General features: G+C 40.0%; 1 protein-coding gene across 2 annotated transcripts in view; it reads right to left on the reverse strand.

The window, feature by feature from the left end:
• MAN2A1 (mannosidase alpha class 2A member 1) overlaps window positions 1-14554 on the reverse strand; it is a 165189-nt gene that overhangs the window by 9079 nt on the left and 141556 nt on the right. For both annotated transcript variants that reach the window (XM_032403874.1, XM_032403875.1), the window contains exons 18-20: window positions 14126-14267; window positions 11288-11418; window positions 4162-4356 (exon numbers count right to left, since the gene is read on the reverse strand). In XM_032403874.1, the coding sequence (XP_032259765.1) occupies window positions 4162-4356; window positions 11288-11418; window positions 14126-14267 (468 nt within the window). The remainder of the gene's footprint in view (window positions 1-4161; window positions 4357-11287; window positions 11419-14125; window positions 14268-14554) is intronic.

A 14554-nucleotide genomic window follows, 5' to 3' on the forward strand; every position in this document is an offset into this window, starting at 1 on the left:
CGTGAGATTCTCCCAGCATCCTCTCTACCAAGACTCCCTTCCCCCCTAATTAATACCCTTTCCTGAGGATGGCATGGTGCTCCTGTTCCCCAGCTTTCAAGCCTTTACAGAATCTTCTTTTTAATATCTCAAGCTTCTGACAGTACAAGAAAATGAGATGGTAAAGAGAAGAGAGGGGGGCCGAGCCTCCAGGAGGAGAAGGCTGACAGTTCACTGCTAGACGGGACTTCACTGGCGCACTCGGCGGTGCTGCGAGGCAGGGTTTAAGAGATGCCTGCTCCCATCGTCCTCTGACTGCAACCAGATGACATGCAATCAGTTTTTTCCAAAAACATATAAAATAAGAGCAACATATGCTTATATAAAACCATAAACTCATCTACCAATACAGAATAATTCCTGAAAAACTGGACTCCGAGGAACAGATTTAGTAACTCTTAAGAAGTCAAACGCCACCCTCTGAGGCCCTGTACAGCACCCAGATTCAGAAAACCTGCACGTGGGCCCTAATTCTGCCATGTACCACTGCGTAATTTTATCTTAGTCATTTAATTTCTAACTTTTACTTTCCCAATTTAGTAAATGGAGATAACAGTAATTTCTAGAATCATGAGAGTTTTTAAAAATTACTGATTCCTAAGTTGCCCCACCCCAGACCTAGGGAATCAGAATCTCAGAGATGGGGAAATTTGTAAGTCTTCTCTATTTCAAAATCTCCCCAGTGTGATCTGGACACATAGACTCTGAGGACTGGTAGTTGGAAATGCTGCAGCACCTCGGTGGGTTAGCAACACCTCCAACCCTACCTTGCCTCTCTCACTGTTGCTCGAGTCCATAACCCCTTTCTCCCCTGAGGAGTCAGGCTGCCCATGTGACGTTTAGAACTTGAGGAACCATCAGACGGTGACCCGGGAGCTGGGCAAGCAGGGGCCTCCTCCATCCCGCTGCCGACGAGGAGGTGAGGCAGAAACAAAGACGTGCCTCCATTGTGTGAAGGTGGTTCTCAGACACGTTTCTTGTGGGAGGTGGTAGTTAGGAAAATGCTTACTTACATACAGGCCAGTGGAGACCTCTGGTCTTGCTTGGAAGCTGAGAGCTATGTTCACACTATTTCAATGGGAAAAATGCTTTGCAACCTCCAAAGGAACAATTCATTATTATATGTTTGGAGCTGCCAGCACACAAAAATAGGAATACAATCCAAAATGTTGAGGTCTGGTTTCTGGATTTCTTCCAAGTGATCTTTGTCTTCTTTTAGTGTAACCATGAAATTACACTTGACACCTTTTTAAGTACCAAGCTTTCTTTGATTCAATACCTACATCAGCTTCTTTCAATGATTATTTTCCTATTATCAGAGGTTAAGGGACAGAAAGCAATTCTTTAAAGAAGTGATTTTGAATGGACAAATCAATCCCCTTGGATTACTGGTGAGCTTTTAACCAACTGTTAGAAATATGTGCTAAGAGTCAAAGACTAACACAGGAACCGGCACCGATTGATAGGATAACGTAAAACAGCCCCAAATAATACCGACTTCTGATCATGTGCCAGTGTGCTAGTTATGGTTACACATAATATTTCAGTCTTTATTCTTCCTGGTCAAATTGTTAAATTGCTTTCTATTTCCTCTGCTAAAACCCTAGTTTGCACCTGAGCTGGCAAGTACCGTAAGCACCATCAGGACGACAACGTATGTTTACAAAGCACTTCTGTTTCCAAAGGGCTTTCACAGCATTAGTTTATGTGTTGCTCACAACAGACCTGCAGCAGGCAGATCTGATATCAGCCCCATTTTATAACGGGCAGCTGAGTCGGCACTCGGCCAGCCATCAGGGAGTGGAGGTGGGCCACCTGTTGAAGGGTGTGAGGAACAAGGGGAAGCCAAGCGGACATAGTGAGTGGAGACCAGACCACACGGAGCCGAATTCTTCAGAGTGTGAACCAACTGAATAGCAACATTCATTGACTCCAGACAACTGGATCTGCTTCCAGAAAACAATCATGGGAAAGAGTCATCTAGAAATGAGGCTAAGGAACAGTGGCCGCCATGTGCCCCAAAAGCCCTCAGATCCTTAGGTTGCTAATGTCCTCTACCATCCATGCCCAGAGGCGGCAACCTGAGGCTCAGAGTCTTTAGTACCCCCCACTCTATCCCCTCATTCCCTTTGGCTTATGAATTAATGAGAGGAAAAACTCAGGGAGGCTATCCATCGCTGGTGTGTTCTTTCCATGAGTCAAAAAGTTGACCCACAAAAGACTAGCAGAATCCTAGAAACAGAACTCATGAGATTCGCTCAATCAGCAAATTGTTGCTGAGCCCCTTCTATGTGCAAGCATTCTTCTAGGCAACAGGATGCAGCAAGGAATCAAAGAAAAGACCAGCTCACATGGAGCTTCTATTCTCACCACGGCACCCACGTTTAGGCCTTTCTACTTGCTTGTAACTCTTCCTGGACCACTCTACCCCCAGAAATCTGCATGAGTCACTTACTCTCTAACCTCCTTCAGATTTTTACTCCATTAACACCCTTTCTGCAAGGTCCTCTTCCAACCACACTATGCAAACTCGCATCATCTTCCAGAACCATCCTTCCCTCCTATTTTCCCTCCCTAACACTTATCACCATCTAACACATTATATGTTTCTCTTATTTTTTCTTCTTTATTTTTCTCCTCCCACCAGAATCCATGCTTCAGAAAGGCAGGGGTGATTGTCTGGTTTGCTCACGACAGTATCCCTAGTGCCTATAGCTGTAACTGGCACGTAGTAGGCATGAAATAAATCCTGCAGGTTCATTCGCATGATCAAACAAGGCTTTTAACACATGCAGATATATGCAGGCCTCCTGTGTTCACCTGTATTCATTATCACAAGCCGCATGGATATTCCTACATAGGCCTAAGTTCCTTCTCTTGGTCGTACAGTTTTAAAAGCCCTATACGTCCAAATTTGCAGGCATTTATCCTTACTTTACTTGGTTTGCTTTAGTTCTTTGTGCTTAAACGAAACATTTTTCTCTTCTTATGTGGTCTTCAAACATGAGCATTCTCTTCTTTTCATACTCAGGCCATTTATTACATTCCCTGCAGAATCCCTAAGTACTTAGGACTATTTCTAGCTACGCATATGTCAATTCACAGTATCACAAAACAGCTCTACAAAAGATAAAAATGATGTCAAATGTCTAATTTTTATTCTTTTCAAATGCAATCTCTGACTTTAAAAGTAGGCATACATGTAAACAAAAGCAGTCTAACTGAATTAAAATTCCAAATCTAATAAAACCTTCCCCTCTCTTCCTCTAGTATATCTTTAGATGTCTCTAAATACTTGGTTTCTCAATGCAAACGTCTGCGTTGCAGTGATTTTCAAGAGAAAGATATAAATGTACAAGGCCTCTGATACAGAAATAATTAAATGCTATGCTTCTTAATTCTCTAACTCCTCAAGAAACACTGGCTAACAAGGAGAAATGAATGGAAAATGCCAGAAGAGCTGATCTTATGGCCTGTTCTCCCACCTACTATAATGTGACCCCAGGGCCAGTTTTTGCTTTCTTATCTGTACAAAGATAATATACCCTGACCTTCTCACCACATAGAACTTTTCCAGGAATAACATAAATTAGTAGTGGGATATGCTCTAAACTACACAGCAACAGTCAAATGAAAGGTAGAATGATTTTGTCTAAAGGCCAAGTCCTCTTAACGGCTCCTTGAAGCACAGTAAAACCCACAGTACAGTTGACCCTTGAACTGTGCAGGGGGTTAGGGGCGACGATTCCCCTCCCCCGAGTCAAAAATCCGCATGACTCTGACTCTCCCAAAACATAACTACTAATAGCCTACTCTTGATTGGAAGCCTTACTGATAATATGAACAGTTGATCAGCACATATTTTGTATGTTATATGTATGTTACACTGTATTCTTAAAATAAAGGAAGCTAGAGAAAAGATGATGTTAAGAAAATCATAAGGAAGAGAAAATACATTTTCAGTCCTATAGTGTGTTTATGGGAAACAATCTGTGTAAGTGGACCAGTGCAATTCCAGCTCATGCTGTTCAAGGGTCAGCTGCAGTTCTTTCTGCTTCTCATCCCCTTATATCAAATACATCACAAAAAAGTAATTCTTTATAGATACATTTTGGGATATACCTTTGACTGTATTGTCCTCAGATTAACGAGATGAATGTCACAAGGCAAAGATGACAGTAACGGAGAGAATTCACCCAGCAGCTGAAGGGTGGGCACGGGGATCTTTTCTGTCATTGTAAAGACAGGATGATTCAGGAAAGAGGAAGTTATGTGGCTAACGAGAGAAGGATAACTGACCGACTTCTTTTCTTCTTCCTATCAAGAAAAAACAGAAATGCTTAAGTGTTATATATATGCAGTTTTCACAATATTAATGGAATTACCTGACAGGGTTTAAATAGAAAAGAAATATAAACAAAAACAAATATTTTAATTTTATATTTTGTAAATAACAGTCTTAGCCAACACAGAGATTACCAAGTCCATTTGTAAGCAATACAAGAAAATGAACAGTGTCCACCTAACTCATGTTTAGAAAGATCTTTTTTCCATTGCTTTAGTACTAAAAATCCTGACAACATTTTCCAAAAAACATTTTAGGACAAGGCATAACATTTTACGGAAACTCTTTCTCAACCTACCACAAAATTCTTAAATAGATGGGCTGGGATATTCACACATCTTGTACATCATCAAATGTGATCTCTTCTCCCTCAGATTTTACCCACCATATCCTCATGGTTTCATTTATACACTCAACTAGACCATAACATCTTGTGATCCGAAGCTATGCTCCATACATGTTACCCAATGACAGGATTTTTTGGGGAAAAACTCTCAAAATAAATAAGGTTTTGAAAATAACACAAGGAGTATACCTATGTCATCTGTTAAATCTGGTAAATCACTACCACTGAACTGAAACTGTTAAATTATGTTATGTAATAGTTAGTACGTATTTACCTAGTACACAATTATTCAGTAGAATTTAAAAGTACTTTAGTCATTGCTATGGTATATACTTAAAGACGAGTGGTTCTGCACGTTCAAACATTAAACAAGTCTGCCAGGGCTGGGGATAGGCATATGGCAGATGACACACTCAATTAACTAAATCGATGACTAAGTAGAATCTTAACCAATAATGCCTAAGGTATAAGAGCACACAGAGAAAAACACTGAGAAGAGAAAATAATTTATGTAGAAAGGTTTTTTGATCAACAGTGACATGTGGAACAAATTTAATTTTGTATCTTATTTTTAAACTGTCCATTTCACTGATATCCTCTGATTTTGCATCCTTTCTGCAATACAGGGCTCAAATAAAAGGCTTGGCTACTTATCTGGCTGAAAAGATAGGATTTATAGGAGATACGGGGCTTAAAATTCAGAATGTCAGATTAGCACTGAACAGAGGGTTTTGAGCAAAGAGTGACAAGCATCTTGCCAGCAGCGAACTATAGATGTCATTACAATTCAGACTATGGAGAGAGAAAAAAAATTAAAGGCAGTAGAGGGACAGTGCATATTAAGATACTGACACAAGGTCTAAAAGACTTGTAAATAAAATATGCACCCATCCCACACTCTTTTTTTAAAAGAAAGATTAAATAAAGCATATATAATAATATTCACCAACAATACTGAAATTGAATGCATGTTGTTGAATACTGAGGGAACAGTTTCAACTGGAAACTTTAAATGTAGTCCAAGATCAAAGGACTTCATAATCTAGGTCAGGATTGCTGACAAAATCACTTTTCAATAATAAAAGATAAAAGATTCCAACAGAAAAGAAGACACCTGCTGTATCAGAATCAGAAGGCATTAAGTCCATTCTAGGTCAAGTAACGTTCAGAGAAAGCTCTCTGGCTTTGTTCTATGCTCTTGGAGGAATCTCTGGACACTTCAGTGAATAGGTGGGATACTTCTTGATGGATTATGTATACCTTTCAAACAGTAATGTGCATATATACTCTTCCTCCCAACCACACCAGTTCCCTTGACTCTCAGTGCCCCCCCGCAACCTACCATACATAAAAATGGCTTGGGGAGCTTTAAACATAGATCCCCGAACCCTAACCCAAATCTACTTAATCAGAATTTCCAGGGGTGAGCCCTAGGAAGCCAAAGCTTAACAGCCCCCAGAGTGAATCTCAAATCTCAGTCAGTCTGACACAGCTCTGTGGACATGTGCTGGGAACCATCACCGCAGACACCCTCCCAGCCTTGTAGAAGAAACCGCTGCCTTTGGAATCAAATATCTAAGTCTCATCCTTTAACTAGTTTTGGATTAAGAAAATGATTCAGACTAAGAAACATGTTAATGATTAAGTCTCGTCAAAGGAAACAATGTCATGACTGTAAGTGCTTCGAGAATTCAAGAACTGTGCCATTTATTGTCCTAAGCAGGATAAGGAAGAGAAGTTTAGGAAAGATTTGTGGTTCAGAGCTATAAAAGCACCACGAACAAATAACGCTGCTGGAAGCTGGCCAGGCAGGGTGGGACAAAATCTCACAGAAGGTTCCATGATTCATGCACTTTCTTAACATGTTTACAGCAACGAGGGGCTCGACAAGATATTTAGCTGGTGAATTATCACCTTTTGATTAATCTCCTGGAAAGGTAATCTTTTAACTGTAACCTTTATGATAAACCCAAAGCTTATAACACATGTTTGCTATAGGAAATTTTAAGCTGTAAATGAATTCTCCAGCCTTGCAGTAACTAATACACTACTCTAAACATTATTTGGTTCCTTGTGGGTTGGAAGGCTTCAAGCTGTTCAGATCTAGCTTTCTCCTTGTATTCTGTATGAAATTATAAAGAGTTTATAGCACATTCTGATCCAAACCACACGAAGTTGAGATCTCCATTGGGTTCCAGCCCTTATTTTATAAATCAGAACTTCCTGCTAGGCTCCATGGTGTCCTTCATGAAGCCCATTTAAGTTATCTGATCCTTAAACATCAAAGGTTTCCATCCATCTACATCAAAACTTGCTAAATAAATTATCTAAGACAATAAGAGATGATATTTTGAGTCACTTTGGCTTATTCAGTACGACCTGATACATGGTGGGAACTTGATAAATGTTTTTTTGAACTTAATCTATCAACAAGTAAATGTAATATAAATAAAGGAGAGAAAAATACAGTAGGGGAAAGGATGCGGTAAAAAGAGACAGAAGAAAATAACTGATGAAAATATAATGAATCATAAGATTTAGAAATATATCTCATTTAGCGCAGAGGTGAAGCCTGGTGATCTGTGAGCTAAATCTGCCTATAGATAGGTTTTGATAGGTCTGCATGGTATTAAAAAGTTGTCTGTTTTTTGGCCAACTCTCAAAAAAGAAAAAAAATCCAGGAGATTTCACGGTGAAATTGTCAACAACAACAAAACTCCCTAAAACAGGTAACTTTTTTTTTTTTAAACCCAAAACACTGGAAACCCAAGTCACCCTGGGCCCCCATATTCCCTCAAGTGCAGCTGAGTTGTAGCTCCTTGGTGGGATGTGTCCTCACTCATCACAGACCTGGGGTCACCTCACTTAAGCGTTTGCCCTTAAACCTGACCAACCTCCCTCATGCCATCACTTTTCTGAGCCCTGTAAGCATTTGAGCTTTTCATCTGATCTCTCCTAGCTCCTTTTCCTGACATGTAAAGAACTGGTATCCACAGGTAAAATGACACAGCTGTAATACCTGAACACTTCCCAGCACTTCTAATTCCTGGTTCAATGCCCTCTACCTATAGCAGTCTTCAGCAGGAAGGGATAGGGAGTAAGTGTCAAAGAAACAAAACCTAAAGGGTCAATGCCAAAGAGACAATTCCCACTTTCCGCTTCCGTTGGTCGTTACACATGGATGATAGTCCACCTCACATAGCTACAGTAACCCACTGGGCATCTGCACATCTCACAGCAATTACCATTCCAGTCCTTGTTCTCACTGCCTCTCTGCAGAACACTCACGAACAGGATTCGGTTCCACTTAGTCACCCAGATCACTCCTCCCAGAGGCTCTGGCAGGCTGAAGACTTTCTACTAAAATGCCTTGCTGTACAGAGACTGTCTCCTCACCATGGTTCCTACCATCGACATTTTAAACATGAGAGTCTGAGTTGAAAATAAAAACACTTTCTGTAAAGTTTAAGTTATAGGAGATGGAACATTCCTTAATCAAATGTCTTTTTAATCAATTGCACTAGAAATTAAAATGTATTTTCTCTTCTCTAGTTCATTTTTTATTTAAAAGAAACTATTGATTTAAGTCCAAGAATCTATAGTTGAGCAAAAAGAAAAATTTAACCAACATAGGATTATAAAAACACTGGATCATATTTCAATCAATTACTATCCAAGGAGTTTTGAATGGGAATAAACAAATTATTTCACTTCTAAGTGAAAGCTTTATAGATCTGACATGAAAATGCTTATTGCCATAGTTAACAGAAGCTTTGCAAATTAGTGTCTATATAGAGAGAAAAAAAAAATCATAAAAGCCAGAGACATTTTCGGGAGGAGAAAAAGACAGTAGCTGCCAGCACTCAGACAATGATTTTCCTGTGCAGTTTTAGTCCTCAAATTAAGCTATCTTGTCAGTAATTGATTTAAACCATGAGTCCCAAGAACTGGTTTAAATCTTGACATCTAAAAATGGATATTAAAATCTTTTTTCCTAAAAGATTCTAGATACTGAAAGAATTCTTGGCTTTAATGAGCTGTTGCCATTTCATTCAATCAACCAGTGTTTTATTTATAGAATAGCTACCACAGGCAAGGAGCCCTGTGGGGTACATGAAAATGAAGCAGACAAGTCCCTGGAATGGAGCAGGGGAAGAGAACATGCCGAGTATGACAAGGCAGTAAGCAGGGGCTGGGATAAATGCGGTGGCACCATGTGCTATTACAGCTCACTCATTTGTGCATTTGTGCATTCATTCATGCAACACATATTGGGTGCTTCCTCTGCTAGGAACAATTCTAGAAGCAGAGGAACATGGCCCCCACTCTCATGAAGTTATGGTCCAAAAGAGGAGAGAGACAATGATCAAATATAATCACATCTATGCACGGAGGACAGATGCGCAATTCTGAGGAGGCACTGAGGATGGTGATCTGGCCTGGTCAAGAAAAAGCAGTTGACCAAGGCAGCTTTGGCCTGAACTATTATGAAGAGTTCCCTGGGCACAGAATGAAACCACAAATGCAAAGGTGCTGTGGGCCCCAGGTGCATAGGGAGCACTTGGGACTGAAAGAAAACTAGTGGGCCTAGAGCAGAAATAACATGAGTCATGCTGGATGAAGCTGGGGGACAGGCAGGGCCCAGATCATGAGGGGCTCTTCAGGCCACGGGAAGGATTTTGGCTTTTATTAGGAGAGCAATGAGAAGACATCTGAGGGTTAAGAAGGGAGCAGTGAGGTTAGATTGAATTTTGAAAAGATGAATCACTTTGCTTACTTGATTTGAGAACAAATATGGCAGGAAAAGAAGAGCAGAATGATTCAGGAAACACATGATGTTTGTGTAGATAACGGTGGTCAAAATAAGTGAGTTTATAGATTGGAAATATTTAGGCAATAAGACAGCCAAGCACTGGTGATCATTGTTTTAAGAAAGGGGCAGGCAAAGGAGAAGTATCAATGAGAGATGACTCCTATGTGTGTGGCACTGGATGGAAGGTGGTGCTAGTCCCTGAGAGAGCAAACACTAGAAAAGAGCAGGTCTGGGGGGAAGGGAAGAGAGATCACGAGAGTGATCATGGATATGTCGGGTCTGAATAGCAGGATGCAGCTAGGTAGATGGGTCTGCAGGTAAGAGGTGAAATATATGTGTGGGTTTCATCTGCGTAGAGGTGGTCACCAAAGCCACAGGAGTAGGAGAGATTGCAGAGGGAGAACATATAAAACGAGAAAAGGAGAAGGCGTGGGGCCAACCCTTGAAGACTCTGACATTTAATGGCTTAATAACCATCAGAGAGATAAAGAACCACTTGAGAGGTAGGAGGAAAACCAAATGAGCACGGCACCACGGAAGCCCCGGCTAGACTGTCTTCTAAGAAGTGGCATGGTCAGTGTCAAATGTTGCTGCAAGGTGAAGTAAGACGGTGGATCTCGTGACACTGGCAATGGTGTGTGTGTGGTGGGGGAAGCTAAAGCAAATCTGAAATGAGTTGAGTGTGACACGGAAGCAATGAAATAAACCCATCTTCCAAACTGGCTCAACTGGGTGTGGAAGACAGGACGGGAGAGCAGGGCAAATGGAAATGAGTCTGTGTGGAGGTTGTTTTTGGTTTTTATTTTTAATAGGAGAAAATGAAGAGTGTCTAAAAGCCTGCAGAAAGGGTTTCTTTCCTAGGGAAATGTCAGCTATGAAGGGCAGAGAGAGGGAAGGAGGATGATGATGCTGAGGAGGGCGCTGGGGTATGTTGCAAGGACAAGTGGAGGTACTGGCCTGGGAGGAAAGGAAGGTAAAAATGTCTCTACTGCAACATGAGGGAAGAAGGAAAGGGTGGGCGGAGATGGCTGATACCTAGAACAGAGAGCCCTGTCAGATGTGCAGTCGATGGTGAGGCCACCAGCTAAAAAGAGTAGAAAAGATCTGAAATGGGTCAGTGAAGAAAGCAGGAGAGCAGAGTGAGAAAAAAAGGGCTGTGTAGAGATCATCTGAGGTGGGAAATCAGTAAAGCACGGAGGACTGTGATGATGACTTTTGTGTAGCCTTGAAGAGGCGTATTGTCATGTTGGTTTACATCCAACTGAGCTTTAGCCAGATTTTTTTAATGGAATGCTGAGGTTTTGTCTTGAGAAATGAAAACTGAGCAAGAAGATAGACAAGTAAATCCATTTTCAATTGAGGAGTCTAAGACTAGAATAAGCACACTAAGGTTTCCCATAAATTTTACTAATCAAACTTAATCTAAGTATGTGGTTAAGTTCTATTCTTAAATTCAACTCTTATTTTCTTTCAAAATAATCTCAGAAAATCTCACCCAAACTGATTCTTTAACATTTTACATCTACATAATAAGGAAAAATAAAAAATTAGATGACCTAAATGCAAATCTGACATATGTGTAACTGAAGTTCTCTTTTTTGTCAATATAGGCTACACCTATTATAAAGATATCTCAATCCTGGGAACTGAAAATCATAAAAAAAAGTGGACAGTCATAATTTCAAATTTTGGGTGGCAAAGAACAAACAACATCAGAACGTATGAGTTATTATTTTTTTCCTACCGTATTCACACTTCTTTTTTCCAGTAGTATTCGAAATAAATTAGCTGTAACCTTGTTATCATGGACACCTTGCTCAAGGCCGCGATTATCATCTTGCATGAGTCTTCGATCCATGATAACTTCAATCTGACCTAACAAACAAACAAACAAAAAAACTGGCCAGAGTTATTTAATACAAACATCCAGTGAGAATCACGTAAGTTTAGGCACGGTCCTGATTTAAGCCAAGGAGACAGATCCATATAGCCCAAAGTACCAAGGGCTTTCTCAAAACAGCTAGTAAAAATGCAAAGAACAGGACTGTATTTCCATTCTTCTTCATTAATGTCTGGTAAAATCTGGTAAGAAATTTAAAAATGAGACAGATCAAAACTTAAGTGAAATTTAAAAAGAATTAATCTGAAAAGTAAATGATGTCCTCTAAAATTTTTAGTGGTAGCATCTGGAATTTAAAAACATTTACGAGGTTCATTAGGAAACATACATCACACATGGAGCAACAAGGCAAATACAGATGTGTAGAATCTAAAAAGGATTTGAAAGACTAAGCGTTTAGGTTACTTGATATCTGGTCATTCTCTGAAGAAACCCCAAGATTTGGAGACACCCAGCACGTACCCCCTTCCCTCCCTGGTATTAAGTTAGTGGCATCAACTATCCTCTCTCCTCCAGTTCAAGAAGAGGTCATATTTGGTTCCTTCACTGGCTGTGCAATAATTCCACGCCTCCTCTAGTTTAAGTTGTAAGCTAAGAGTTAGGCTATGAGACTACAAACTAAAAAAACCCTATCCAAAACAAAGCAAAAAACCACCCAGAGCCACAGTCATATATTTACACTAAAAAAAAAACCTAGTCATACATACTTAAAAATATATGCATATTCATCCATCCACTCATTCACATTTGTTACAGTACTAAATGATCTTTTGGCATAAAAGAGCAATACATAAAATATTTTAATAACTATTATTTTTACATAGTCAATCCAACTCTGTTTAGTTCTTTCTTCTCAATTTAGGTACCCAGTACATAAAACTGCCAGTGATGGTCAGAATTTTCGTTGTTACTACCTCCATATTTATTTTAGAACACAACTGTCTAGAATGTGCTCCTCAGGCACTGGGACGAATTGGCCATCTAGAGCTTGATCACGTCACACCCAAATGAGTACATCAATCTCTTGGCAGTTTCTCTCTTCTCCCTGCCTCCAAATGTTAGCCCTCATAATATGTGACACTCAGTAAATCTCCTGGGCTGTACTCAAATTGTTCTTCTGTTTGTAGGTACTCAAATGCTAGGGTGCTTGGCTGTCTGGAGCAGGGGCACCTGGGCCAGGTGTGACTCTTGAGCCCCCCATTTTTAAACGTTGCCTTAAATTCTCAAAGCTGGGCCCTTAAATAGGGAACTAGACATTAGGACTGGAGCAATCATGGACTAGACAGTTATGTCACTTCCCTTGATAAAGGCAAGCTGAGAAATAAAGCTCCTCTGTCCCTAAACCACATCTAGGAATTTTATGTGAAGTTGTCCAATCTATAAATAGTTGACTTAATTTTTTAAAAATCAAAACATATGGAGTGCCTGGATGGCTCAGTCATTAAGCGGCTGCCTTGGGCTCAGGTCATGGTCCCAGGGTCCTGGGATCGAGCCCCGTATCGTGCTCCCTGCTCCGTGAGAAGCCTGCTTCTCCCTCTCCCACTCCCCCTGCTTGTGTTCCCTCTCTCGCTGTCTCTCTCTTTCTCTGTCAAATAAATGAATAAAATCTTCAAAAAAAAATAAAAATAAAAACATAAAAAATTCCAGACTCCTGGGCTCTTCAGAAGCAGAAAAATTTGGCAACCCTGGGCCCCTTTCCCCATGGTGACAACAGCCTGGCGCTGAGCAGCGGCTGCCCCACCGTTCACTGGGAATGGTGTGCCCCAGTTTGCCGAAGCCCCACCACTCCCCGCTGCATCCCTGACGTGAGGCCATTATTTTTCTAACAGCGTTAATGTCTTTATGGCATCATCTCATGAGTCTGTGTAATGAAAGTCACAAAAAAAGATGAGTAGTATGCTTTTTTGTGTGGGTGGACATATGGAATGTATGTATATGTCCAATTAAAAAAGTGGGTTTGTGGCAAAGGGTACGCCAGGTACCTGCACCCCTTTATTATCTGCCTGGCTCCTTAAGACATTTGTCTTAGCAACTCTCAATATGTAAGAAAGAAGAGCAATCTGACTACATATAAATGATAATGAAAAAATATGTATTATAAAGGACATACGCCTCCCCATAGGAGGTTTTATAAAAATTAATCTGTGTTTATGATTTATTTTCTCTTTCCATCTTGTTCTATCTTTTGAAATCCTTAAAGTTGTGTCTGTCACCTCTTTATCTGCCTAGCTGTATCATTTCAACTCCCTTTCTTCTTTCGGGTAGAAGTGCCCTAGAAGGATATGATTCAGAGAAGGACCTAGGTTTGAACTGTTACATCCCGCCTTTGCGAACGTAGGCAACTCTGGGAATTTCTAACTTTTATCCCAGCTCCCTCTCCTCTTTGGCTTCTGGGAGAGTTTCCACAGCCATTCCATTATGACAACGACAGAGGCTTGTGCAAACAATGAGCTATCAGGAGAGAAAAATTATCTTTAAGAAGCAATGGTTTCATGGAGTTTTAGGTCCCTCATTCTTCATTAGAAGATTGAGGAAATACATTATTTTATGTTATTCTCACAAAACCAAAATTAACTAATAGCTGGTGTCTGAAGATGATAATTAATACATATGACCAACAGAAAAATTATACATTTGGAACTGAAACTTGTAAGAGCAAAAAAGAATCCAAACAATACGCACCGCTTTTCAAACTTGAAACCCCTAAAGACTGAGCTGAGAGTAGTGTCAAGCGATGCTTGGTATCCTGTATATAGGCCATTGTAGTCATCGGATAGACATTTGCTTGAAGAGGTAATTTGCTCATCGTCATTCTAGGCTGAATCTATAAGACCAAACAGTTCACTTAAAAAAAAAGAAATCAAGTGATATTTACAGATGTACTTTAAAAAATTAGTACTGACTATAGATGACTTTTCTTCCAAAAAGAAAAAGGTATAGCTTCCTTTCTTGTTCAAAGGAAGAGCTAATTTAGGAATTAAAACATTCTTTCAAACAATATGAAAAAAAAAATAAGGAGGATCTTAGAAAACTTTTAAGTGAGAAAGGTAGAACTTATCCAGGTTCTTAAAATAGGCATTCCTATTTAAATTCGGAATAAAAATCCTTAAC

Source organism: Phoca vitulina, unplaced genomic scaffold (genome assembly GCF_004348235.1).
Source record: "Phoca vitulina isolate PV1807 unplaced genomic scaffold, GSC_HSeal_1.0 scaffold6, whole genome shotgun sequence".
In the NCBI taxonomy this organism is placed as follows: Eukaryota; Metazoa; Chordata; class Mammalia; order Carnivora; family Phocidae; genus Phoca; species Phoca vitulina.